General features: G+C 40.7%; 2 protein-coding genes across 4 annotated transcripts; one reads left to right on the forward strand and one right to left on the reverse strand.

The window, feature by feature from the left end:
• The first annotated feature begins 1,020 nt into the window (after nucleotides 1–1,020).
• bbs4 (Bardet-Biedl syndrome 4) lies at nucleotides 1,021–14,549 on the forward strand. Of its 2 annotated transcripts, none has more exons than XM_017701200.2 (16): nucleotides 1,021–1,154; nucleotides 1,952–2,006; nucleotides 3,449–3,528; nucleotides 3,657–3,720; nucleotides 3,887–3,998; nucleotides 5,809–5,881; nucleotides 6,041–6,094; nucleotides 6,902–7,029; nucleotides 9,286–9,340; nucleotides 9,445–9,513; nucleotides 9,628–9,780; nucleotides 9,938–10,109; nucleotides 12,156–12,225; nucleotides 12,325–12,469; nucleotides 12,972–13,185; nucleotides 13,626–14,549. In XM_017701200.2, exons 1-16 carry the CDS (start codon nucleotides 1,128–1,130, stop codon nucleotides 13,769–13,771), a joined length of 1,617 nt encoding a protein of 538 aa, XP_017556689.1. In that variant the 5' UTR covers nucleotides 1,021–1,127; the 3' UTR covers nucleotides 13,772–14,549. The 2 variants fall into 2 exon arrangements, with proteins under 2 accessions (XP_017556689.1, XP_017556690.1); XM_017701201.2 differs by having other exon boundaries at nucleotides 12,972–13,179.
• Nucleotides 14,550–15,474: 925 nt separating this feature from the next.
• On the reverse strand, nucleotides 15,475–22,751 carry adpgk (ADP-dependent glucokinase). 2 transcript variants are annotated; one of them, XM_037542818.1, is made up of 8 exons: nucleotides 22,495–22,751; nucleotides 21,417–21,670; nucleotides 20,996–21,221; nucleotides 20,308–20,370; nucleotides 19,891–20,011; nucleotides 19,439–19,635; nucleotides 17,716–17,814; nucleotides 15,475–17,387 (listed from the first exon to the last, which is right to left on the reverse strand). In XM_037542818.1, exons 2-8 carry the CDS (start codon nucleotides 21,647–21,649, stop codon nucleotides 16,818–16,820), a joined length of 1,509 nt encoding a protein of 502 aa, XP_037398715.1. In that variant the 5' UTR covers nucleotides 21,650–21,670; nucleotides 22,495–22,751; the 3' UTR covers nucleotides 15,475–16,817. The 2 variants fall into 2 exon arrangements, with proteins under 2 accessions (XP_037398715.1, XP_037398716.1); XM_037542819.1 differs by having other exon boundaries at nucleotides 15,475–17,384; nucleotides 22,495–22,750.
• Nucleotides 22,752–23,117: the final 366 nt, after the last annotated feature.

Here is a 23,117-nt window from a genome sequence, read left to right on the forward strand (position 1 = left end):
CATTAAACAGTATTTTTTATTATTTGATTTTATTTAAACATTCAACCAAATTCATATCAGTGTAAAATAAAGCTCCGCTTTAGCTCAAGTATATTTTCAGGCTCCATACTTGCACTTTTACTTGAGAAATATTTTGAAAGTAGCACATCATTTTTTGTTGTTGGGTGGCTAAACCTCTCCCTCTGCGTCGTGTAAATTAATGTTTTAATACTGTGTAGGTAGTATGTTACCATGCCATGCCATGTTTAAATGGGCTCTCTGACCCAAAGCTAGCATTTTATGTGTTATTTTTAATATTCTGTAGTACATTTGAGCCTCACTGTTTTGAAGGAATTCTGTTTCTGTTTTCGTCCATCAGTGCTCTCACACTACAGTACCCAGAATGCTTTACGCAACTGCGTCATAGAAACCGTCCCTAAGAGACTCACTGATCTAGAGGCTAATGAATATGCCTGCGGTGGTGACCAGCATTAGTGCTACAGTACTAACCTTAATTAGTTGTCAGACTTATATATATATATATATATATATATATATATATATGTGTGTGTGTGTGTGTGTGTGTGTGTGTACATATACATACACATACACACACGACGTATACATATATAATAAATGTCCACCTTCCAGATACATCTGGAGGTATTCCTAGATTTTAAACAATAAAATCTCACTCAGAGGCTACTGTAGGAGGGCAGCATGCATGCTTGCAACACAAGTTGTAAGCAATATATAAGTTGCAATATATTGTGCTGCACTTAGATATTTTATTTCATTGTATTGCACTGTGTACTGTAGTTTACTGTATTGCATTGAATTGCACAGAGTTCTGTGTTGAACTCTGCTCCTTTTCTCTGGGTATCAACAGTGACTGTTTTTTTTGTTTCTAGCAGTATCTGCGCTCAGGACCTGCTTTCTCTCTAACCTATCGGTAACTAGCAAAGATACTTTCTCTAGATTCTTGTAAGTCGCTCTGGATAAGCGTAAAGCAGCGATGATCACACGCTGGTAAGCGTGCCTCTTTAACGTTGCCGCGGCAGAGAGGCTGTGAAGTGTTGCTATGGTAACGGCTGTGCGTTTGAAGGAGTCGTGTAGAAAGCGGAAGTGTCTTATCCTTAGCAGCAGGGATGGCCGACGAGGAGACCGTTAAACCGGTGAGAAACATTTAGCTAATGTTGCTGAAGAGCCTTTCAGCGGAGTAACATCACGAAATGAGAGTGACTGGGTACTGGATAAGACCGGTCCGGATGGGCTGTTTAGCGGAGAGCTGTAGAGCGGTTAGCTAACATGACTGCTAGCTGCGCTTTAACGTTTCTGTGGTCTGCGGTGTCCAGGCTGCTCCTGCTGCTGCTCTTTACGCCTGAGTGGCTTTCTTTAATAACAGCACTCGGATAATTGTTCTTTTTTATTGTGGTAGCGTGAGTTAAACTAGCTAGCTAACATTAACTTGTGAACGGGTTAAGTGTTTAAGCTAGTTACATGTTGTTGGAGCGGATTGGAACGAGTTAGCTAGTTAGCCAATTATGTCTCCTCTGTAACTTAGCTAACCTGGCTAGGTTAGCTAATGCGTTGAGTTGAGAGAGAACCTGTTAGCTCCGAATATCAAACACGTTTAAATATTCAATATCCATTACACTGAAAAGCCATTCTTATGTGCCAGGAAACATATAAGGCCTTACTGTACACCCCAATTATGTCAGTAATTGCATTTATGACAATTAAATTGCATTATCTCTCCCCATGATCATACACGGCTTAATTGTACTCCTTATTCTGTCCTCGCAGGGCTGATTTTATGTCGATATTATATGTGAAATTGGTTTGGAATTTCTGGGAGCTGATTATGATTGTTTTGCATTAATAAGAGTTCATTCAATAAGGTTATTAATACTGTGCCAAAGTTTTAAATCAATTATATTTATTTATTTCTGTGCTTGGTTATTTGCTTTAGGATGCTCCATTTCCCGTGACCACTGACCCTACTAAGAAACCGCGCCCCAGAAAAGGTTTGTACCTGGCCCTGATCATGCCTGTACCCATTTCCTGATTAAGTGCAGCACTATAGGATTGACTTCTCTGTTACATGTTTCACATCATGCTATTAATGGACTGATCTCAACGCTCTGTCATTATGGGTGCGTAGAGAGGGGGGGTACTACAGCCTTACCGTAGTTTCACAAAACTTAGTTTTTCCTTAATGGAGTTATGTTATAACTGAGCTTTGGGGGTGGAACATGCCTGAAACCCCCCTTCTTTCAAACTAACACCCTATAAATTCACATCCTCACCTTCGGGTCTTGTGACAAAGTTTTCGCACTTCAGAATCAACTCTAGAAAAACAGATTTCTGCACAGTTTTTGAGTTCATCCTGGAGTTTTGGGGGGTCTGGCCTTCTAGCCATAGACAGAAGACACCCGGAACTCCAGGCCAAGTTCTAAGTAGTTCTCCCCCTTCTCTCAATCAGTCTTCTATACTTCTGTAAGTCGCTCTGGATAAGAGCGTCTGCTAAATGCCATAAATGTAAATGTAAATGTCTTCCCTCATACTAGTACTATGTTGAAAGCATGGTCTGAACTCACAAACTATACATATCTCAGGCAGAGCAGAGATAAGATAAGATAAGATGTGTTTAAGAGGCGTGATAAGATGCGTGCAGAGAAGTAATCAGAAAGAAAGTGTAGGCTTTTCTGTGTCCTTGACTGCCATTCTCTCCTTTATCCTGTGGGTGGTGCTGATTGGCCGCATTTTCTTCCACGGCTTCCTTTTAGCCTTGAAAAGGATTACAGCTCAGAGAGAAAAGTCTGGCCAGGAATAGAACTGCTTGAAATCAGATTTTGCTAGCAGCTTTGTGAGCAAGCTAAGTAAGATGCAGATGCAGCCTCTCACTGTGGAGCCTTCCTTTGTTGAGGTGCCCGTTGGGTTTGGGAGTGGGGAGCTTTACATGGTCTCCAGCAGTGAGGAGGGAGCACGACAGCAGTGTTCCTTATCAGAGAGACAGAAAAATGTGCCTTCTGCCAGACAGAAGCAGCCACTAAAACATGCGTGTCCTTTTTCGTGTCAAACTACTTTGGATTATGTGTGAACTAAGTAGTAAATGTGATACTTAGTTTGAACCCTGAGCTAAGTAACTCTTTCCTTTTTTAAGCTATGCTTGATGTGTAAGATGAAACTACTCTAAATGTAGAATTTTCTCACTATTTGAATAGCTTTTTGGGCAATACTTCCAAAAGGTTAATAGGTGTCTTGAGGCTTTAGGCTCTGTATAAAGCGCATTGACATGTATGACTAGTTTATTATGCACAGTTAATTTCTTATTTAGACTTTTGCTAAGAGCTTGAAATTAATCAGATTTGCCCCAACAGGCTGAGGCACTAGGCTCCATCATAATCTGTAGCTTGTAAAACAGTATTAATCACTCAGTGTTCATATGCCTGTGTTTGTTTTTCAGCTCCAGAGCTTCCTATACTGGAGAGAAGGAACTGGCTCATTCATCTGCACTACATACGTAAAGACTATGAGACCTGCAAGGTAGGATGTTTACAAGGTGGCATTTGCCTTTTGCACTCAACTTGTTGTGAAAGAGAAGGATGAGTTGCACTGGTATTTTATATTACTTTTTCCCTTTATAAGGTTTAACTAATTTCCTGTCTTCTCAGGCCATCATCAAAGAGCAACTCCAGGAGACTCAGGGCATGTGTGAATATGCTGTGTATGTCCAAGGTCAGAGGTGTCAGAGCCTACTAATGTTATCAGCTTTCGTTCATGTTGACTTAGCCTTCTACTCTGGTGTAGAATGTGAAACAAGGATTCAAAAAAGTCTTGTGGTACCCATTTCTAACTCTGCACTAACAGCTGTTTGCTATAACGTGCTTTTGCGTCTGTGTAGCTCTGATCCTGCGTCTGGAGGGGAAGATCCAGCAGTCTCTCGAGCTGTTCCAAAGCTGTGCCATTCTCAACCCCACCAGCTCAGATAATCTCAAACAAGTAGCCCGTTCCCTGTAAGCACCTTGCTATGCTGCACTATCTTTTTAAAGTGATCGCTTAATGAAAATTTCATATTTACAGAATTTTTCCATCACTCCAAATGTATTAGATCGACATGTTTAGTGATTGAATTTTGATTTTTTTTTTTAATACTGTTGATAGTTTTTTATAATGTTGAGAACAACTAACAAGTAAACTTATTGCCAAAATCATCACACATTTGCCTTAACCTGTTCAGTTAGACTTTATGTGTTGTAGACACATACTGTTGCCTTAACAGTGGACAAAAGCACCATCAAAATTCAAGCTTCAAGATGACTGTTGTTGCTGTTTTTAGCTCTGCAGCCTTTGTCCAAGTTTTATAGATTTGCACAGTGCCACAGCTGGTGTTGTATAATCTTCATCCAGAACTGGCTAGGACAGAATGGGAAAAAATGGGAAATATCTAAAAATGCAGACAAAGCACTTTTAATGCTCTGATTTCGGAAAAAAAACATATATTCAAGAAAAGATGAATCATTCTGCCGACTGGTTCCAAGCACATTTTGGACATCTAACTGACTTGGACTTGGAGTGACTCTATACCTTAATTATGTTTATTTTATGAAATGATTGAACATTCCATTTTGTCAATAACAAAACAATCATGAGTCATTTAGATTCAGCAGTTTGTTCAAAAAACTTTTTTTTTAAATTTAGAATGCTGTAAAAGAGATAAAAAAATATATGTGACATTGGTAAGGGTTTGTGACAGCCACCTCCAAATAGACAGTTCCCTATAAATCAGGGGTTCTTTACGTTTTCGTAGTGAGACCGTTTTTGGGGTTAAAAATATTTTGCAACCCACTCTTCCTCTGCTCCCTTTCTTCCAACCCCTCAGGCCACCCCACACACACCTGCATATGTATCACAGAAATGACAGAAAAATAATCAAGTAGTCTACTCACTGACTGGACCTGATATCCAAAAATCCTTAGCCTTCAGAGTTTAGTGGTCAGTTAAAAACTCTGGCTTGCTCTCTATCCAATACACACACACACACACACACACACACACACACACATTTTCTAAGCCGTTTCTCCCTCAGGGTCGTGGGGGGTGCTGGAGCCTATCCCAGCTGTCATCAGGCGGAAGGCAGGATGCACCCTGGACAGGTCGCCAGGCCATCACAGGACAGACAGACAGACACACACACACAACCACTCAGACACTCACACCTAGGGGCAATGTAGCATGTCCAGTTGGCCTAACTGCATGTCTTTGGACTGTGGGAGGGAAACCGGAGGACCCAGGGGAAACCCATGCAGACACGGGGAGAACATGCAAACTCCACACAGAGAGGACCCCAGTCGCCCAGCCAGGGAATCAAACTCAGGCCCTCCTCGCTGTGAGGCGAGCTCATCCAATAGAAATTCATAATCAATATCATCCTGGTGTCCGTGGCCTTTAGGTGGAGCCGTTCGGCAGTTATCAAAATACTTCACTGAGTTTGATAAGTTATATGGCTCCATTCTTATGACCCCACTGGGACCCCTTCACCAGGACTTTGTAAATAATGATTTTGAATATATTTAATTTATTATCTCAATAAATGCATTGGGTTTAAATACATTATAAATATCTATGGTCTGAATACTTAATTGTTCTTTACATTTTTTTACTGTGGGACTGCAGTTTGAACTAATTTGGTAGGATGGGTCACACATACAAGTTTTCACTTCTAAAAACTTGTATGTGCAGCTCACAGTATGCTAGTCTTAGCACTGTGAATAATACAGAACACAAAAGAGACCATGTTTTTATCAGTGTGTGTTTTGCATTTAGGTTTCTGTTAGGAAAGCACAAAGCTGCTATTGAGGTTTACAATGAGGCAACCCGTCTCAACCAGAAAGACTGGGTAAAAATCTTCTCATTATCTTACCTTTCTATGTACTGTTACAATGTCTAAAAAGTGTGTATACTGTATAAAATAAACTAACTTTTCAGTTTGTTAACTATGATTCCAAGAGTGTGCAGTGTACCTTATGTTGGATCTGATTTTTATCTCCCTCTGCAGGAGATCAACCACAATCTTGGAGTTTGCTACATCTACACCAAGGACTTCAAGAGTGTAAGTTTTCCCCAGTTTTGCATGCTGTGATTAATCAATATGTGAATAAATCTTGCATTATTAATCATGCACTACCATGACTGCCATAAAAGGTAAAAGAGTGCAAAGCCTGTGATTTTTCAAAAGTTCTGCATAAATCAGTCCTTAAGATGTAAACATTCACAGTGTTTTGCTTTGAAATGGTGTGTTGTAAAGATGCTAACTGACTTGGATTTCTTTACAGTGGTGGTCATAGGCAACAGAGGTACAATGCTAACATAATTAAATATTGGCTGTTCGTAATGACTAATAAATCTACACATCTGAGTTTTTTTGTGTAATGTTATTAATGGTAAAAAATAGTGGGAAAATTTTTTGGACGTTATTTTGCCTTAAAATGCCCTGCATGCACCTCTTGCCATGAATGGATTTAAATGTTTTAAGCCAAAAATTTATCACAAACTATCATTAAACAATACTCGTGACATCAGACAAAGAATTGAACATCCTGTGTAGCTTTTAGCAGCACTAGAGACAATTTTTGAGCCAGATTTGGAAATCTGGTTCATATCACCACCACTGTGAACAATTCTAATTTTAAGTATTTCTGGATAGGAGCGTTTCACATCAAACCATCCTGAACAATTTTGTTTACATCTTAACTTTTGAATTAAACATGGAATATCAGTGAAATTCCCTTTTAACAATCACTCAAGTTTTGTGGTTTTACCATTAAAAAAAAAATGTCACCCACAACAATAAACATTACTGTAATGTAATGCTGTAATGATATATGATGTAGTGTTTGACTCCTTGGTTTGTCTGTAGGCTGAGGAGCAGCTCAACATGGCGCTGCAGCAAAACAAGCATGACATGACCTACATGATGCTGGGGAAGATCTACCTGTTAGAGGGAGACACAGAAAAGGCCATAGAGATCTACAAGAATGCAGTGGAGTGAGTCTGTTTGTTGACGCCTCTGGCTGGGTTTACAAATAATTTGGCAAGGCGGCCTGACACAATTATTACATAAACATCTAATCGCAAATATTTGAGTAAATTACAATTATTTAAGCTAACTGAAATCATTTTCCACAGTGTAGTGTGCCTCTTAGTTAACATTAGTAAACATTTTTAATATTGAACAATGAACAAGAAAAGTCAATTCAGTCATTAATCACAATTGTTTCTAAGACAATTAATCGTTAACTAAAATTTCATTATCGTGACAGCTCTAATAGCAAGTGCTAAGAACTGTGCTAAGCCCATTGGTTTCACTTGGTAAACCCAAAAGTGGTTTCAGATTGATTTTCACGTAAATCATCCTCACCAGAGCACAGCCATATTTGTACTAGTTGACCTAGAATGCACTGCATCAAAGGCGTGCACAGTGCAGTCATGTCTGGCACGTTTTGACTGCACACTCATTCGTGAGGCATATTTCAGACTTTGAGATCAACCTAAGATGCCCAGAGAGATTCACAGCAAGTGGCTGTTGTCTCTGCGACAGCTCCAATAAGACGCCTGAGGCCACACAGCATGCTGGGGTGAGAAACGGAGCCATCGCTGTAATTAATCACATTTACAGGCTGACTGTGACACTCTAACTCTCTTTCTCCATTTCTCAGCACATTCAGCAGACCTCCCTAAGGACACGCGCCTCTCCTTTAAGCAGCTTTCTCTGCACGTGATCAGAGTCTCCCCTTAAACAGAATTTACTTATTGACTGGATGAAACCTCAAAAGGAATCACTAATATTTTCCTCCCTCCGAACCCTAATGTTTGATTAAGAGTGTTGACTTTGCTCTTATTGACTGTTCTGTGAAGCGCAGAAAGAGAAAAGGAAATGACTTCATGAAGTTGTTGCATCTTGGCTCCTTGTTCACACAGTCTCAGCTCCTCGGCTCTGGCTCAGATATCAGAGGGATGCAGGGAGAGTAAATACGTGAGGGCACAGGAGCTCCAGCGAGCGCAGTGTGTGTTCTCATCATTACTGCAGCCCTCCTGTAGAGCAGATGAATTAGTAACACCGAACAGTGGGATGTGCTTTAATGAGCGGAGCTGGGGGGGGTCCCGAAGCAAAGCGCCTGTGCGCCTCTTCCTTCTCTCTGCTGATTTCAACCAGACAGAAGAAAGAACCGCGCCCCTCCTGCTCTCCCTCTGAGCCAGAATGAATAACTAACAGCCTGCTGTGAAGGGCTGCAGTCAGATACAAAGTTAGAAGAAAAATCTGATGTTGCAAGAAGATGATGGTGCAGACAGCAAGTTGTTGCATGTTTTGATTGTCTTCATAGTGTTCTGACAAGATGCAAAATTTGTCCCAGTTTGACTTATTAGACTTCCTGGACCAACATTCTAGACTGGACACGAAACCCAGTTCTCCTGAACTACACTGTTGTGTGAACATTACTGCATATAAAACAAAAACTGTTTAGAATTTTAACACATTTGAAATGGCATCTGAACAGTAGGGCCCTTCAAAAATGCCTTATACCTGCTGACATGGTTAAAGTGGAGGGGGGGGGGGCAATGTTATGATACTTACAACTAATTACATCACATTATGTTACATTGTGCTTTTCTAAGCATATCATGGACATCATGAGTAGTTACGTAACACTGCATGTTTTATTACAAAGACAGTTTAATTAGTCCCTTTTAACTGGATTTAATGAGGTTCACTTTGAAACATTGAAGCACTGCTGAGAAACATTGTACTTATTATTTTTTATGATATTTTTATGATGTTTCTTAAATGTGGCAGTACTGGGGCTTTTTCTCTGCCGTGATCTGACTAGTCTGCTCTGCTCAAACTAATCTAACCTCAGGAAGTTATACTGTGATGCATATCGTGTTCCGTGAAAATGTTTCGTGGTGTTATATATTTGGCCAATCGCCCACCTTCATAAAAACGCTCATTCTGGGTTTGCATCTGAATGAAGGTCTTAAAAATTAGTAGAGCAAACTTGAAAATGCATTATGTTGCACCTTTTACAATCGTAGTCTAGGACATTGCTTGGTTTGTGTTTATATAATTAGCCCTTAATAATGGGCATTTTTTAAACAAAAAAAACCTTGTTTCAGGCAGTTTTGCATCAGGGTCACACAATGTACTGTTTTTTCAGTTTTACCATAAAATTGGCCTTCAATTAGTCCATTGTTTGTCCAGAATTATGGACACTTTCATTAAGGAACTTTGCTCATCTGTTGTAGGTTTTCCCCAGAGAACACAGAGTTGCTGACCACACTGGGGCTGTTGTACATGCAGGTCAGTTTCATCAGGCACCTTGTAGGCCTGTTCTTGGGATTGTATGTTGAGACTTCAGGTGCTCAGAATATACATGCAAAACATTTATGTATTTTTTTTCTCAGCTCGGTAAATATCAGAAAGCCTTTGAACATCTTGGGAATGCACTGACATATGACCCAAACAATTACAAGGTGGGTAAACCTAGACATAAACTCCTTGCACTTCCAGTTTGATGTCTTCCCTTTGAAGTTATTCTGAGCCCCCAAATTCAGCAATATGAAAGTCTCTGTGTGCGTTTCCCGCAGGCCATCCTGGCAGCAGGCAGTATGATGCAGACACATGGGGATTTTGACGTGGCCATGAATAAATATCGTGTGGCAGCATTTGCTGTGCCTGAAAGCCCACCACTTTGGAACAACATTGGCATGTGCTTTTTTGGCAAGAAGAAATATGTAGCTGTGAGTTTCATAGAATTCTATTCTGTGTCATCAAGTGACTAATTATAACTCGTAACCTGACAACTTCTTGTCTCTCCTCCAGCCTAATTTCCCAGCCTTCAGCCTTATTTTCTGTCTTCCTCTGTTCTTCCTGTTGTTGTTGTTTTCTTTCTCTCAGGCTATAAGCTGTCTGAAGAGAGCAAACTACCTGTCTCCATTTGACTGGAAAATTCTGTATAATCTGGGTTTGGTGCACCTCACCATGCAGCAGTACGCCTCAGCCTTCCACTTCCTCAGTGCTGCCATTAACCTGCATCCACGCATGGGAGAGCTTTACATGCTCCTGGCAGGTAAACATTCACTGTTCCCTTCATCCTGCTTTTACTGTGAACTTTAAATGTTCTGAACATACACAGTAATAAACATATAAACATTCAAACACATGAACTTGTAAAGTAGTAAAAGGTTTGTTTGTTTGTTTGTTTATTTATTGTCTCTATAAGATCTAAATCTTAAACAAAAAGTTGTGTTTAGTCTAGGACTAGGCATAATCTGTCAGTAGAAATGGTCCACAGTGGCTCAACCATCTAAGCGTTGGCTCTATCATTGGGAGGTTGGCTGCCCGTTTCAACGACAGTTTTAAGAAGCCCCTGTCCACTTAGCCCCATTATTCCTCTTGGGGGAATCCCAGATGCCGTATTAAGAGCTGTTCCATTGCTCAAGTCTTTTAGCTGACTTCAGCAGCATAATTTGCCCAGAAATCATTGTGACCTGATGTATTTTCTTTTTCAAACCCAAAAATAATGATGCAAAATGCTGTCAGTGTCAGTGATCTACTTTGAAATGCTTAATATTTCAAAGCATTAAATTTGTTAGGCTTTAGGTTACAAACTACTGCTGATACTCCACTACTTTATTCAGCTGTCTAGTAAGCATGCTAAAGCTTACACAGCAAACAACAACAAAAAAGGAAATGTATGCTAACCTGCTAAGGGCAGTCAGCTCTTCACTGTCCCCTCCTCCCCTTCTGAGACAAGTAGCCACTTGTGTAAGTGTGATGCATATCTGAATGGTGAGTGGAAGTGGGCAAAGGCAAGGCATGTTGAAAAAAGAATTGAAATGGGGTCTGGGAGTTTGTTCTGCTGCGTTCTCTCTGGGTGGGTAGAATCACTTAGCACAACGCTAGCTAATGCAGGCATCTTTTAGCTGACATAAACAAATTGTCTAGTTGCCTTGTGTGAGCAGAAGTGCAGCAGTGCAAAAAAGATACAGTTGGCTTCTACACTATATTGCCAAAAGTATTCACTGGTCTGCCTTCACACGCATGTGAACTTGAGTGAGATCCCATTCTTAATCCTTAGGGTTTAATATGATGTCGGCCCACCTTTTGCAGCTTCAACTTTTCTGGGAAGGCTTTCCACAAGGTTTAGGAGTGTGTTTATGGGAATTTTTGACCATTCTTCCAGAAGCGCATTTGTGAGGTCATACACTGATGTTGGACGAGAAGGCCTGGCTCACAGTCTCGCTCTAATTCATCCTAAAGGTGTTCTATCGGGTTGAGGTCGGGACTCTGTGCAGGCAGGTTTTCCACACCAAACTCGCTCATCCATGTCTTTATGGACCTTGCTTTGTGCACAGTCTTGTTGGAACAGGAAGAGGCCCCCCAAAATGTTCCCCAAACCCAGACTTGTCCATTGGATTGCCAGATGGAGAAGCGTGACACTCCATAGAACATGTCTCCACTGCTCTAGAGTCCAGTGGCGGCACTTTACACCACTGCATTCAACTCTTTGCATTGCGCTTGGTGATGTAAGGCTTGGAGGCAGCTGGTTGGCCATGGAAACCCATTCCATGAAGCTGTCTATGGTGTTCTTGAGCTAATCTGAAGGCCATATGAAGTTTGGAGGTCTGTAGCGATTGACTGAGTTGCTGTTGTTCCCAATCGCTTCCACTTTGTTATAATGCCACTGACAGTTGACTGTGGAATATTTAGTAGTGAGGAAAGTTCACGACTGGACTTGTTGCACAGGTGGAACCCTCTTACGGTACCACACGGGAATTCACTGAGCTCCTGAGAGTGACCCATTCTTTCACAAATATTTGTAGAAGAAGTCTGCATGCCTAGGTGCTTGGTTTTATACACTTGTGGCCATGGAAGTGATGGGAACACCTGAATTCAATGATTTGGATGGGTGAGTGAATACTTTTGGCAATATAGTGTTGGAGGAAGTTTGTACTTTCCTTCAGCCTCCCAGCTAGGAAGCAGGAGACCTGGCTAGCAGGGGAAATTGGACATGACTAAATTAAGGGGAAAGAGAAATTATCCATATTTTTTTGCTCTGTTGCTTTGTGTTAACTTTGTTTTTTGTTAATATGCTTCATTTGTCTTTCAACAGTTGCTCTGACCAATCTGGATGATGTAGACAATGCACGCAGGTCCTATGAACAAGCTGTTCAACTAGATGTGTATGTCTTTTAAATCTTTGCAGGTTAACTGCAGCAGTTTAACAAGTGCTAGCACAAAACTGATTTAAAGTGACTGAGTGTTGATATCTCCATTCACAGCTCCAACCCTCTGGTGAATCTCAATTTTGCGGTGTTGCTGTATAATCAGGGAGACAAGAAGGCAGCACTGCAGCAATACCAAGACATGGAGAAGAAAGTCAACATGTTGGTGGAGAGCAACAGCAACACTGAGTTTGACCCAGAGGTACAGCACTGTCTGACATTGTTACATGCTTTAGATAATTACACATATCAAAATGTCATCCCTAGAAAAACACAGCTGAACGAATTAAGCCCTAAGAAAATGCGATAATATACTGTCATAAATGTGCCCTCTTCCAGACCTGTAGTAATTCACCTTTGCTACTGTGCCTGTCCACCAACATACCAGAGTGCAGATACTCTGCGTCTTTGTATCCATCACTATGCAGTGTTTATCCAACACGGTGGTTGGATAGTGTAGTGGGTAACACCTCTGCCTTCTACACTGTAGACTGGAGTTCAATCCCCTGTTTGGACAAGCACCCTACACTATACCAATAAGAGTCCTTGGGCAAGACTCCTAACACTACTTGTGCCTACCTGTGTAAACTGATCAAATTGTAAGTCGCTCTGGATAAGAGTGTCAGCCTAGTGCCATAAATGAAATTTTAAACATGCATGTTCTCCATTTTTCACTGCTCTAAAAGCACCTCCTCTCTCCTCAGCTTATCGAAATGGCTCAGAAGATGGGTGCAGCCCTGCAGGCTGGTGAGAACTTATTGTGGTCTAAACCAGGCAAAGAATCCAAAAACAGTCAGCGCTCCTCTTCCAGCAAGGTCACCTCCTCTCAGCAGCCACTAGGCACCAATCAAGCTCTGGGCCAGGCCATGTCCTCTGCTGCTGGCTACAGCAAGAGCATGCAGCTAGCTGCAGGTACAGGTACAGCAGCTTAGAATTCTAGGAAGCCTGCTTGCACTCCTCTGCCTGTCTCATGCTGGTTGAACATTGTTTTAATTGTTGTGTTCTCTTCATGATTTCCACCATCATTAAGGCTTGCTTAATGCTGTCCATTATGTTGTAAGTGTGGACTTATTAGACTGCCCCTAGTTTTTTTTTTTTAATCTCTTCATTGTATTTATGATCATAACTTATTTTAATAGCAATACATGGGACTTAAATTTGGATATTAAAAAAATACTTGAAAGCCACAAAATGAGCGTAAGAATAAAATGAACTAAAATGACATATGTAAAGGCAGCTTCACCATTTGTGCTTTTTTTTTTTTTTTTTTGGTACATACTGTGTCTTGTTCTATACGTTAGTCTGTTTAGTGCATCCCTCAAGTTCTGTCCATCCAAAAGTTTTTTTTCTCCTTCAAGAACCAGAGCCAGATGTGGAGAGTGCCCCTTCTCCCCCCACGGAGCCACCAGGAGAGCTTGAAGCAGAAGATGACGTCGAGGAAGCAGCAGAGCCTCCCAAAGCCAAAGAAAAGAAGAAGAGCAAATCCAGAACAGTGGCTGAATAGAGGTTATCAGGCACTAAGAAAACTTTGTAAACAGTAGAGTTGTGTTTCCCAACCCAGTGCTTGGAGATCCATCAGTGCACACCTCAGGCAGGTTTTCACAAGGTTCAAGTGTGTTAGGAACCAAGCCAGAGCAATAGCGTGGATCTTCTGGGGTCTGGACTGGGTTGCAAAAACACACTTAAGAGTATTTGTGTCCTATGAATGTATAGTAATATTTTGGAAGGAATATTGTTTGTACGGGAGTTTGTTTTTTTTAGGTAAATTAGAAATGGGCAAAGCCATATGGGTTAGTTATAATCTGCCATGCTTTCACTGAACAACATATTTAAAACAACTGGTCAACATTTAATGTGGAGATCATAAGAAAAGAAAAATGAAAGGAAATCAAGTCAGAAATTGTGAATCTGTAAACATTCAACATATTGAAGGTATTACAGTGGTCAGTGGAAATATGGCAGACTAGAACTGGAATGGCACCCAGAGGCTTGAGTTATCAAATGCAGCTTTAAGCTATAGTCTTTACTGTTGTATGGAGCACAAAAATATCACTTGCTACTTTTTCTTATACACAGCCATACTATTCTACTTGATATTTGATGTTATTAAATGTAATTTCTGGAAACTAAAGTAAGTGGGTCCTTTTGGATCCTTAATGGAAGTATGCATTACATTAATGTAGATTAATCATTTAGCTTTTTCCAACCGCTGTATATAAAGCTAGGTGAAGGTCCGCTTCCTGTTTGTAATGGTTTTATGAATTAAAATGCAGTTTACCAAAGTTGCACATCCATTATTTAAAAAAAAAAGACACAAAGACATTGTGTAGGATCAACAAATATTTTATTAATATAAAAAATAATCTAACCAAGTTACCAAGCTAAATATTTCTATTTTTGTCATAGGACACTGGGCCTCTTAAAGGCCCTTTTACTTTAAGACTTTGCATATGTCACATTTTGTGCAAACTAATTTTCTGCCACAGAATGCTGCCTTAATATGAAGTGATGTTTAAGGGCTGGTGTCTCAAACTAAACCATGCCTAATATATGCATCAAGCATCTCTGTTTAAGAAGGCTTTTCTAGGGCTTACGTGGGGGGCAAATCCATGGCCTTATAGTCCAGGATCATAATCTGTACAACCTACATTCACAAATACACTCTTGACCAACAGCCAGAGCCTGAAATGCTGTCTAAACACTAACTCTTAGGGCCAGTTTCCCAAAACATGCTAAACATAAGCCTAGCCAAAATATAATTTTTAATAGTCACTGCAATTTTACTCAAGGCTAGACCTAATCCATATCTGTGAAACACACATTTAGAGACCAGTCTTGATCACAGCTGGGTCAACCAGACCAAGCTGTATTTCCTACTGAGACGGAGTGTTGTAGAAGAGTACAGTACAAATGAGAAAAGTCTATGAAGTCAGTCAAGTTTTTTCAGTAACAGCTGCAGAAGACTGTACCTTCTCAAAGGAAAAGAGATTTTAAAAAAAGAAGGTATCTTCTTGTTGAACATTAAATATGAAACCCACTGACAGGTTTATGTTGCTTAAGGCATTCATCTCACCAAATTCCAAATACTGAGCATGCTTTGTGCCTCCTTGCTTCACTCACAGCTAGCTTTTTAATCCCTGATAGAGCCAATTGGACTAAATGACCCAATTAACATTTAGTAAAGAAGTGAGTATTTTTGTCATGTAGCCTACTTTTTTGATTACACTACACAGCATCAAAGGGCAAACTACTTTCTTATTTAGCTGGAACATACATGTCACAGATAATGATGCATAAAGTCTCTTAATGGCAGAATATTTCTACTCATAACTTACAGCTAGAACCATCTGAGATACTGAACAATGTCATTATACATGTATGAATCAATTTTTTGACCTACAGAAAAAAGAATTGTCAAAGTCTTCACTGACCTCTCCCCATACAGTACATGTCTGGAAAGGAGAAGGTATTGACAAAACACTTAACTCCCCTTAGGTTGAATGTATATTCAGTATAAAAAGGCAAACATCTTGTATTCCAGACTAATTGAATAAATGAAATAACAAATGTTGAAGATGAAGCATGTGTTGCAAATATTTACAGGTTGTGCTGGTGCAAGTCCTTAAAAACAAATTATAAAGCAAAAGACTTAATTGCTTCCAATCCCTCACCCTACCCCCTGGATTTCCACTAATACATGAATTACCATACATTTAAGACGTGTCAGTTACATCACGATTTCAGTAACCACAAGAGTTCAACTTTAGTAAGAACCTGGCACTTTTGACTATCCAGTTTTACCGTAGTGAGATGTTAATTTGATTAACTGTGTTCACAGAGTGGGTTAAACAGTCTTCACTTGATCACAATAAAATATTGTCTCTAACCTTTAAGATAACCTTGCCAGGAAGTAATAAAAAAGGAAAACTTGTAACTTCCTTTAAATCACTCTTACCTTGTACACAACACGTACATATTGCTAGAGGAATCAGAAAACTTGGACTGGGACTGCCATGGGTTGCACAATTCCACAAAAAAAGTGTTTGTCAGGTTCATGGTTAAGCAACAGGTATGGCTATAATTAACCTAGCTTTGGTTAAGATATTTCTCATGTTGGGGTTCTACAGGAATCTAAAGGATTTTTTTCTCCATGTTCCATAGCAGCTCAGAGTTTCTGCATCATGTTCAAAGGCAGGTGAGATTTCACATCTCTTCACTGTAGTAGTCAGCAGAGGTAAAAAACAATGTGTGTGGAGGAGGGGAGGGAAAAAAAAAAAGTACAGTATTCAGCAACAAATACTGCTGAGGAGAAGACGGCGCACCAATTTTAATCACTAAAAAAAAATATTCCTATACTCTTGAAAAGCATGATTCCCCCCCCCACTGTTCTTGTCAGCAAGCACTGCTTGCAATGAGGGCTGAATGCAAGGAGGATCCATCCAGCTGGTTAGACGCTTAGCAGCTAGCAATTGAAGACAGCATCAAGAACAGATTTAGTCTTTAAAAAAAAAATTTAACTGGGACCTTATGGAGTGATTGTCAGTACTGACTTACTGCTCAGACGGTGACTGGGATGCAATCTCAGAGTACAGCAGTCCCTCTGCGGAGATAGCGTCCCCCAGCCCAACTGTCCGGAGTGGTTGCTTACATACCAGTACTGGACTCAGATAGAAGGACACATTTCCTCTTCTCCACACAGTAACTGGACTGGATGGGTCCAAAACCAAGCTCTCTCTAGGCTCAGAAAAAGAGCTGTAGAAGCTCAGTGGTGCTTTGACCACCACCTTGCTAACATCCACAGCTTGTAGGCCACATGCCTGACTGCTGGCCACACGTGCCCCAGCTGCTACTGCTGCCCGCTGGTTCGCCCAGTGACCGTCCACAGTAGCCAAGATGTGGTAGGCAAGAGTGTGGAAATGAATTCGGGTCAGATCAGCCTCAGACTCCGGGTCAGCCCTGCCGTGCTGCTCCAGGACCCACAGGAGGATGTCAGTGACACGGCCCACATCAGGTATGCCGTCCCAAGCAGCGAGGTCAGAGTGAGGACCCCCTCCAGCGTGTGACAGAAACAGCAACTCCTGCTCATTCAGCCCGATGGAGTTGACTATGGGCATGACCTGCTAACAGAAGAGCCCACAATACTGAATGTGGTATGCATGTTGAGTGGCCACAGCAAGTAAGGCAATAGTGGCAGGTACTACTAGCTGTGGTAGCTGTCAGATCACATAAAAGAACAATTCAATGAAATCCCTCAATCCAGTGTTCTCACCTTCACCTAACAGCTTTGATGCAAGTTTGACTTCAGGGGAATAACTATATATGATAATCATGTTTAGTTTTGGCTTAGGTTGACAATATGAGTGTCTCACACACATCAGTCTCTACTGTGCTACTTTCTAATCTATACATAAGGAGTGTAAGTAATTTCTGCTAAACCTACACATTTACCTCCTTCATGATGCTGCTCATGTAGTCTTTATCAGTCATGCTGGCCAGCTCTAGATGTATGGGGACCTCGTTACGGACATCAGAGATGGCAACCACTGCCTGCAGAGTAACAGACAAAACACACCTTCAGGCTCAGGGAGACAGAGAAACTGAACAGTGGTTTGCAACTCATCAGCTTCAAATTACAAGATTCTATCTGCATTCAGTGTAGTTTTGAAATATTAAGGGTCAAAGAGTTCACTTTCAAAAAACGCTTATCCAATACAATCATCCACATGTCTTTACAAAGTCAATGTGTCTTGAAATATTTTTGACCACTGAATGTTAATCTTAGGATATTTGGAAATAGTCTTTTCTGGAATAAATCAAACATAGAAAGAAGCTTTCAATTCTGAGAACGCTCTTTTACAACTGTGTTTTTTTTTTTATTCAAAATTCAAACTCTATCCTCATGAATTCTTAAAATGCATTAAACATACAAAAGCATAATTACAGGCATTTTGGTATGAACAATGTAATACATTGCTCAATGACATGAGCATATTGACAAACATTCAGATGAGAAATATTAAGATATAAGCATCAGACCAGGTTAATTTCACAGTATATACTGATTGTACTACATCAGTGTGATGTATTCATTACTAGGGAATGTATTTTACTACTATGTATGTAATGTGCTATGTACACTACATGTATATAAGAACAGCAGTACAATGACATATGTTGTGCTACATCATTATCTCTCTGCCACTGTGTTCTCTCTCTCTCTCTCTCTCTCTGTGATGTTTGTACCTATATTTCACTGCCACTGTTTCCCTGCAGTTATCTTAAGTCTCAAGTTAAATGTATGAAATCATTTTAACTACCTAATACAACTGGCTACTCTTGTAGCTAGCTTGCTGGTTTAAAGATCAGGTCATTCTGCAGGATATTACTTAGCTAGATGACTAAATAACTAAATTTAGAAACAGAAGATAAACACTAAATTAAGCAAACTTATTTTTTAAGCAAATAAGAATTTACAAAATGCCAATATTAGCTGATCAACAACTGATTTTTGAATTTAGCATTAGATAGATTTAGATAGGTGGCTATCAATCTGATTAGTAAACATTAGCAATTGCTCACTAAATAACTGCTTGAATAAACCTATATTATAAAGTGAGTTGGTCAGCTGGCAGTATTACTACCCTTTCATATTACTTTGTGCTATTATGATTACATATCAAATCATTTAAAAAGTCTAAAGGGTCATTTAACCAGGCTTCGCAGACAAGCTACTAAGCCTAGCAAACAGCTTACTGCTGAGCTTGGGCACATGGGTAAAACAAAAATTGTGAAGGGGTTCTCATATTGATTAGCTGCACTGCTTGGCTGTTGCAGATAGGACCATTTAACGCCAACACCGTACACCATTTTAAAGAAGGAACCTTTACTTTGCCATACTTAAACAGACAATATGATCCTTTTAAATAAATAAATAAATTTAAATTCACCACAGCAATAAACTGTTTACTACATGTACATTACTCAATTTTGATGAAACATTTAGATGGAATTTTATCATTCTAAGCCCACTACATATTTTGCACTATGTGGCCCAGGACTCTGATACCCTGGTGTACAATATGCCACAGTGTCAATGTTACAGCAAACAATGGTCTGAGCTCATCAAAAATCTGCAATCCCAGCACAGCCAGAGTCTTTCAAATATACAAACCTCTTTGAGTCTGTCCTCCCACAGCTCCCGGCCCATGCCCTCCATCATGTGGAGCCCAGAAAGCACCACCAATCCAGGTTGGAACTCCTCCAAACTAGCCACAAAAGTCTCCAAGGTACTCATCTCGCCATTGGACACATCATGGGAGAAGATGAAGCGGTTGGCCTGAGGAGCTCTGGTCGATCCCCACTGCTCCCCTAAGCACACATAGTCCAACAGTTCACACTACTGACTACAGAGATGCAGTGTATAGCGCTGTGAAAACAGTCTAGAACAACATCTGACTTACAAAAGCAAGTCGCAACATTACAATATCAAGAAACACATACATTTTAGTAGAATGATCAATAAGTTAACATTGGCAAATTTCTTACTCGACCAAGTAATACGCATTACTCATCTAAGCCTTTTTGCACAGTCATGAGTTGATGAACACAGGAGCACATCCTGACCTGCCTTGTACTCCAAAATGAGGTGGTATTCATCAGTCTCCTGCAGTGATTCTGGGGGTACTATTATCTGCTCATCCAGGATCTCGTGCAGTTTAGGCCCAACAGGGCCACACAAGAGGACCTATGAGAAACCCACTACCTTTAAAAACAGGAAATGCTACACCATACAATGATATTGTAATAGATTTGTAGAACAGACAAACACAAAAGACAAATACAATCTGACAGGCTCTTTAGAATGATCAGATAAACAGGTGACAATCACAGTTATGTAAACAGAGAACCACCAAACCACAAGGAAATAGTCAACGTTAGTTCATACAAGTTGTGCAATACCATTTACTATGTTTTATAGGTTTAATACAGGAAATCTACACTCAAATCTTTAAGCAAACGTGGCATTATTAGTCTACTCACCACAAGCTCCGGATAAGAGGCGAGTTTCTGCCCAATCAGAGCTGCATTTCCACCCACATAGAGCTACAGTGGAGGGAAGAAGAAAACAGGAAGCCACTGATTATGAATATCTTCCATTATACATATGAATTTTATTACCCCCAGAGCTATGCCTAACCATAAGCTAGAGAAGTCACAGGTGACTCACACAGAGAAGCAAGACTCTTAGCACAAATACAAATGGAGTAATGTAAGGAATAGGCTTCACCTAGCCTGAGCCTACTGCTACAACTATTAATTACTGTCAACCCAGCAAAATTACATTTGACACAGAAACTCAATCCTCACTGGGCGCAGCTTTCATTCAATATTAAAACTGTCTGAGCTCTCTCAGGCCAGCGCTTTTTTGCTTTTAAAGAAAATACCAAAATTAGCCACATATGAATCTAATAATATCATAAAACTGATCAAGCCAGCTTTGATTCAATGTGGACAAACCAGAATGAACAAGTCTGGCCCCACCTATTAAAAGGTGTCTGTAAACAACATCCTTCAGAACAAGGCAGGTATTCCACTGGGTTAGACTATTGTAAGAAAAAAAGGTTGGGCTGTCCTGTCAGTAATTATACTGTCCTGTTAGCACAACATCCTCTGCTGTAGAGGTGAGCAAAGGGCCCAACCCTAAATGACACTAGAATAAAAAATCTACCTGGGCACCAGGATATTCGGAAGCAGCCCGAGCAATCCTTTGAAATACTTCTTTATCCGAGAAGAATCGTTCTGCAGCAGCCCCTCTTTCCATGTAGTGAATGAAGGTTTCTTTTAGGTCTTCTTTTGAGTGCAGTACATCATGATCGCTGCCTGATCCAGGATCAACAGCCAAAGCCTGGAGCAACCCTACCCCCGACACCACCACGTCAATACAGGCATTTACCCTGAGGGAAAAGACCAGGGGGGACTAAATCATTCTGCATGTACACATCATCATTTAAAAACTTGAGACTTTCTCAATTTACTACTAAGCCTCATTATGTTTATGAACATAACTAAAAGGAGAACATGACTAAAAAGGGAACTCTGCAAAAAGGGATCTGCTTCTTTAACTTGTCCATCGTGTCCCAGAAACTCACCCAACCGCTATTCGACCCCATTGTCTTGTAGGAGCAGTGATGAGGCTCTCCCAGGCCCTAGAGATGGCTTCTTCTAGAGAATGAGCACTGGATTCATACTGTGTGGAGAGAAGTGACTGGGGAAGGGACTGGGTGACGAGCTGCACCATGCACTCTGGTAGCTCTGGGTTTGTGTGATAGAGGTACCCTACTGCAAAGGCTAGCAGAGCCACCAGCACAGCCTTCCTCCACATGGTTCAGCAAAGGTTCTGAAACTGAAACACAGCAGGACACAATACACATGAAAACAAGGATCATGACACACTTTTTCCTTCGGTATTGAGCCAGAGGTGGTGTTGTCTCTTCACTGCATGCTAGCACTGTGAAATCCACAGGGCAACATACTCAGCATGCATGCAAGACAGAACACTCATTAAATGTAATTAGGCCTATTTTTACACAGCCCCTTTGTTCTTATTTAAAGTGAATGAATTAAACTCTACACCAAACGAGCAGAGGCGTTCATATTAGGCTATTCGTTAAAGGAGGTCAGCGCTACTCACTATTGGCTTGCTATGTTTAGCCATTTATTGCTGTACACGAGAGCTGTGAATGAAACTGAGCAGAGCTGGCCCAATTAACTGACTCCACGACGGGTGGTTAAGTAACGTTAGCTCGTTGCTTGGCAGATTTAAAAAGCGGACAATAAAGCAAATTAAATCTGACATCCTTCGGCTTTGGCTCTGTAGCTAGCAAACAAGCTAACGTTAAGCTCTCAGTTCTGATATTGGCTAACCTCCTTCGCTAGCTAGCTAGCTAGGTTAGCCCTCTGGCTTCAAAGGCAACTTAATGGCAAATTAAAACCATATGCCCAAATACTGCTCAAACCTCCAGTATCTTTGGAAATACTTGAAGCAATTTTACATTAACAGACAAAATCACGTCAATGAGCTAACGTTAACAGGCTAGCGGTGTCAAACACATCCAGGTAGAGCTCGTCAATTTGACTAGCTTTAACTAAAGCAGGCAGTGCCAGTCTAACTGGACACTGCGAGGCACTTGCTCTCTTGGATCTAAACAGAACGTACTGCACTCTCACCTGAGAGACAGGTACGAACGCCAGGGCTCCCTGAGTGAAGTTGTGAGCTGGGAGAAAACTGTACGACCACCGCTGCTCCGAGGACCCGGCGACGCCACGTCTGACTACGGAAGGACTCGACAGCACCTCACTCCAGCTTCTCAGAGAGGCGCGGTTGCTGAAGGAGATACGCAACCTAATGGCGGAGTAGAGACTGTGAAACGCAAAAACACCAGAGTAACCCGAGATCGGTGCGGATCTGGTAGTGGTGCTCTGATAAGACTGTGGAGCTGGACGACGCTGCTGCTGGGAGGCCACTGGACCCAGAGCTTATAATATTAATAACCATTAATAAGCCAAAATACACTCCTGTAGCCCTTATAGATGTGCGAGATGAAAAAAATACAATATCGCGATACTTCAAGAAATGTTCAAGACAAACGATGTCAAGATACTTATTTTTTCAGCTGTGTAAGCAGTTGGAATAAAGAAAAAAACAGTAGTGCTGCATTTTAAAAATAATATCAAAACTATTTATGCAATGTTTTTTATGCAATATTTCACATACGTGCGTGTTGCGCTAAATCCAGGTCCGTTACACTTACAGGAGTTTTTATGACATGCCTTTCTAAATCCATAAGCAT

The sequence above is a fragment of the Pygocentrus nattereri genome, chromosome 11 (assembly GCF_015220715.1).
Source record: "Pygocentrus nattereri isolate fPygNat1 chromosome 11, fPygNat1.pri, whole genome shotgun sequence".
Taxonomy (NCBI): Eukaryota; Metazoa; Chordata; class Actinopteri; order Characiformes; family Serrasalmidae; genus Pygocentrus; species Pygocentrus nattereri.

Bases quoted from the DNA above. Each gene is read 5' to 3' on its own strand.
- bbs4 (XM_017701200.2), top strand. From the start codon at position 1,128: ATGGCCGACGAGGAGACCGTTAAACCG. The intron at 3,999-5,808 runs GTAAGCACCTTG...TTTTGCATTTAG, and splicing joins AAACAAGTAGCCCGTTCCCT to GTTTCTGTTAGGAAAGCACA. The intron at 12,226-12,324 runs GTATGTCTTTTA...CTCCATTCACAG, and splicing joins CAAGCTGTTCAACTAGATGT to CTCCAACCCTCTGGTGAATC.
- adpgk (XM_037542818.1), bottom strand. From the start codon at position 21,649: ATGTGGAGGAAGGCTGTGCTGGTGGCTCTGCTAGCCTTTGCAGTAGGG. The intron at 20,012-20,307 runs GTGAGTAGACTA...GGTTTCTCATAG, and splicing joins CCTCTTATCCGGAGCTTGTG to GTCCTCTTGTGTGGCCCTGT. The intron at 17,388-17,715 runs GTAAATGTGTAG...CTCTTCTGTTAG, and splicing joins TGAGCAGCATCATGAAGGAG to CAGGTCATGCCCATAGTCAA.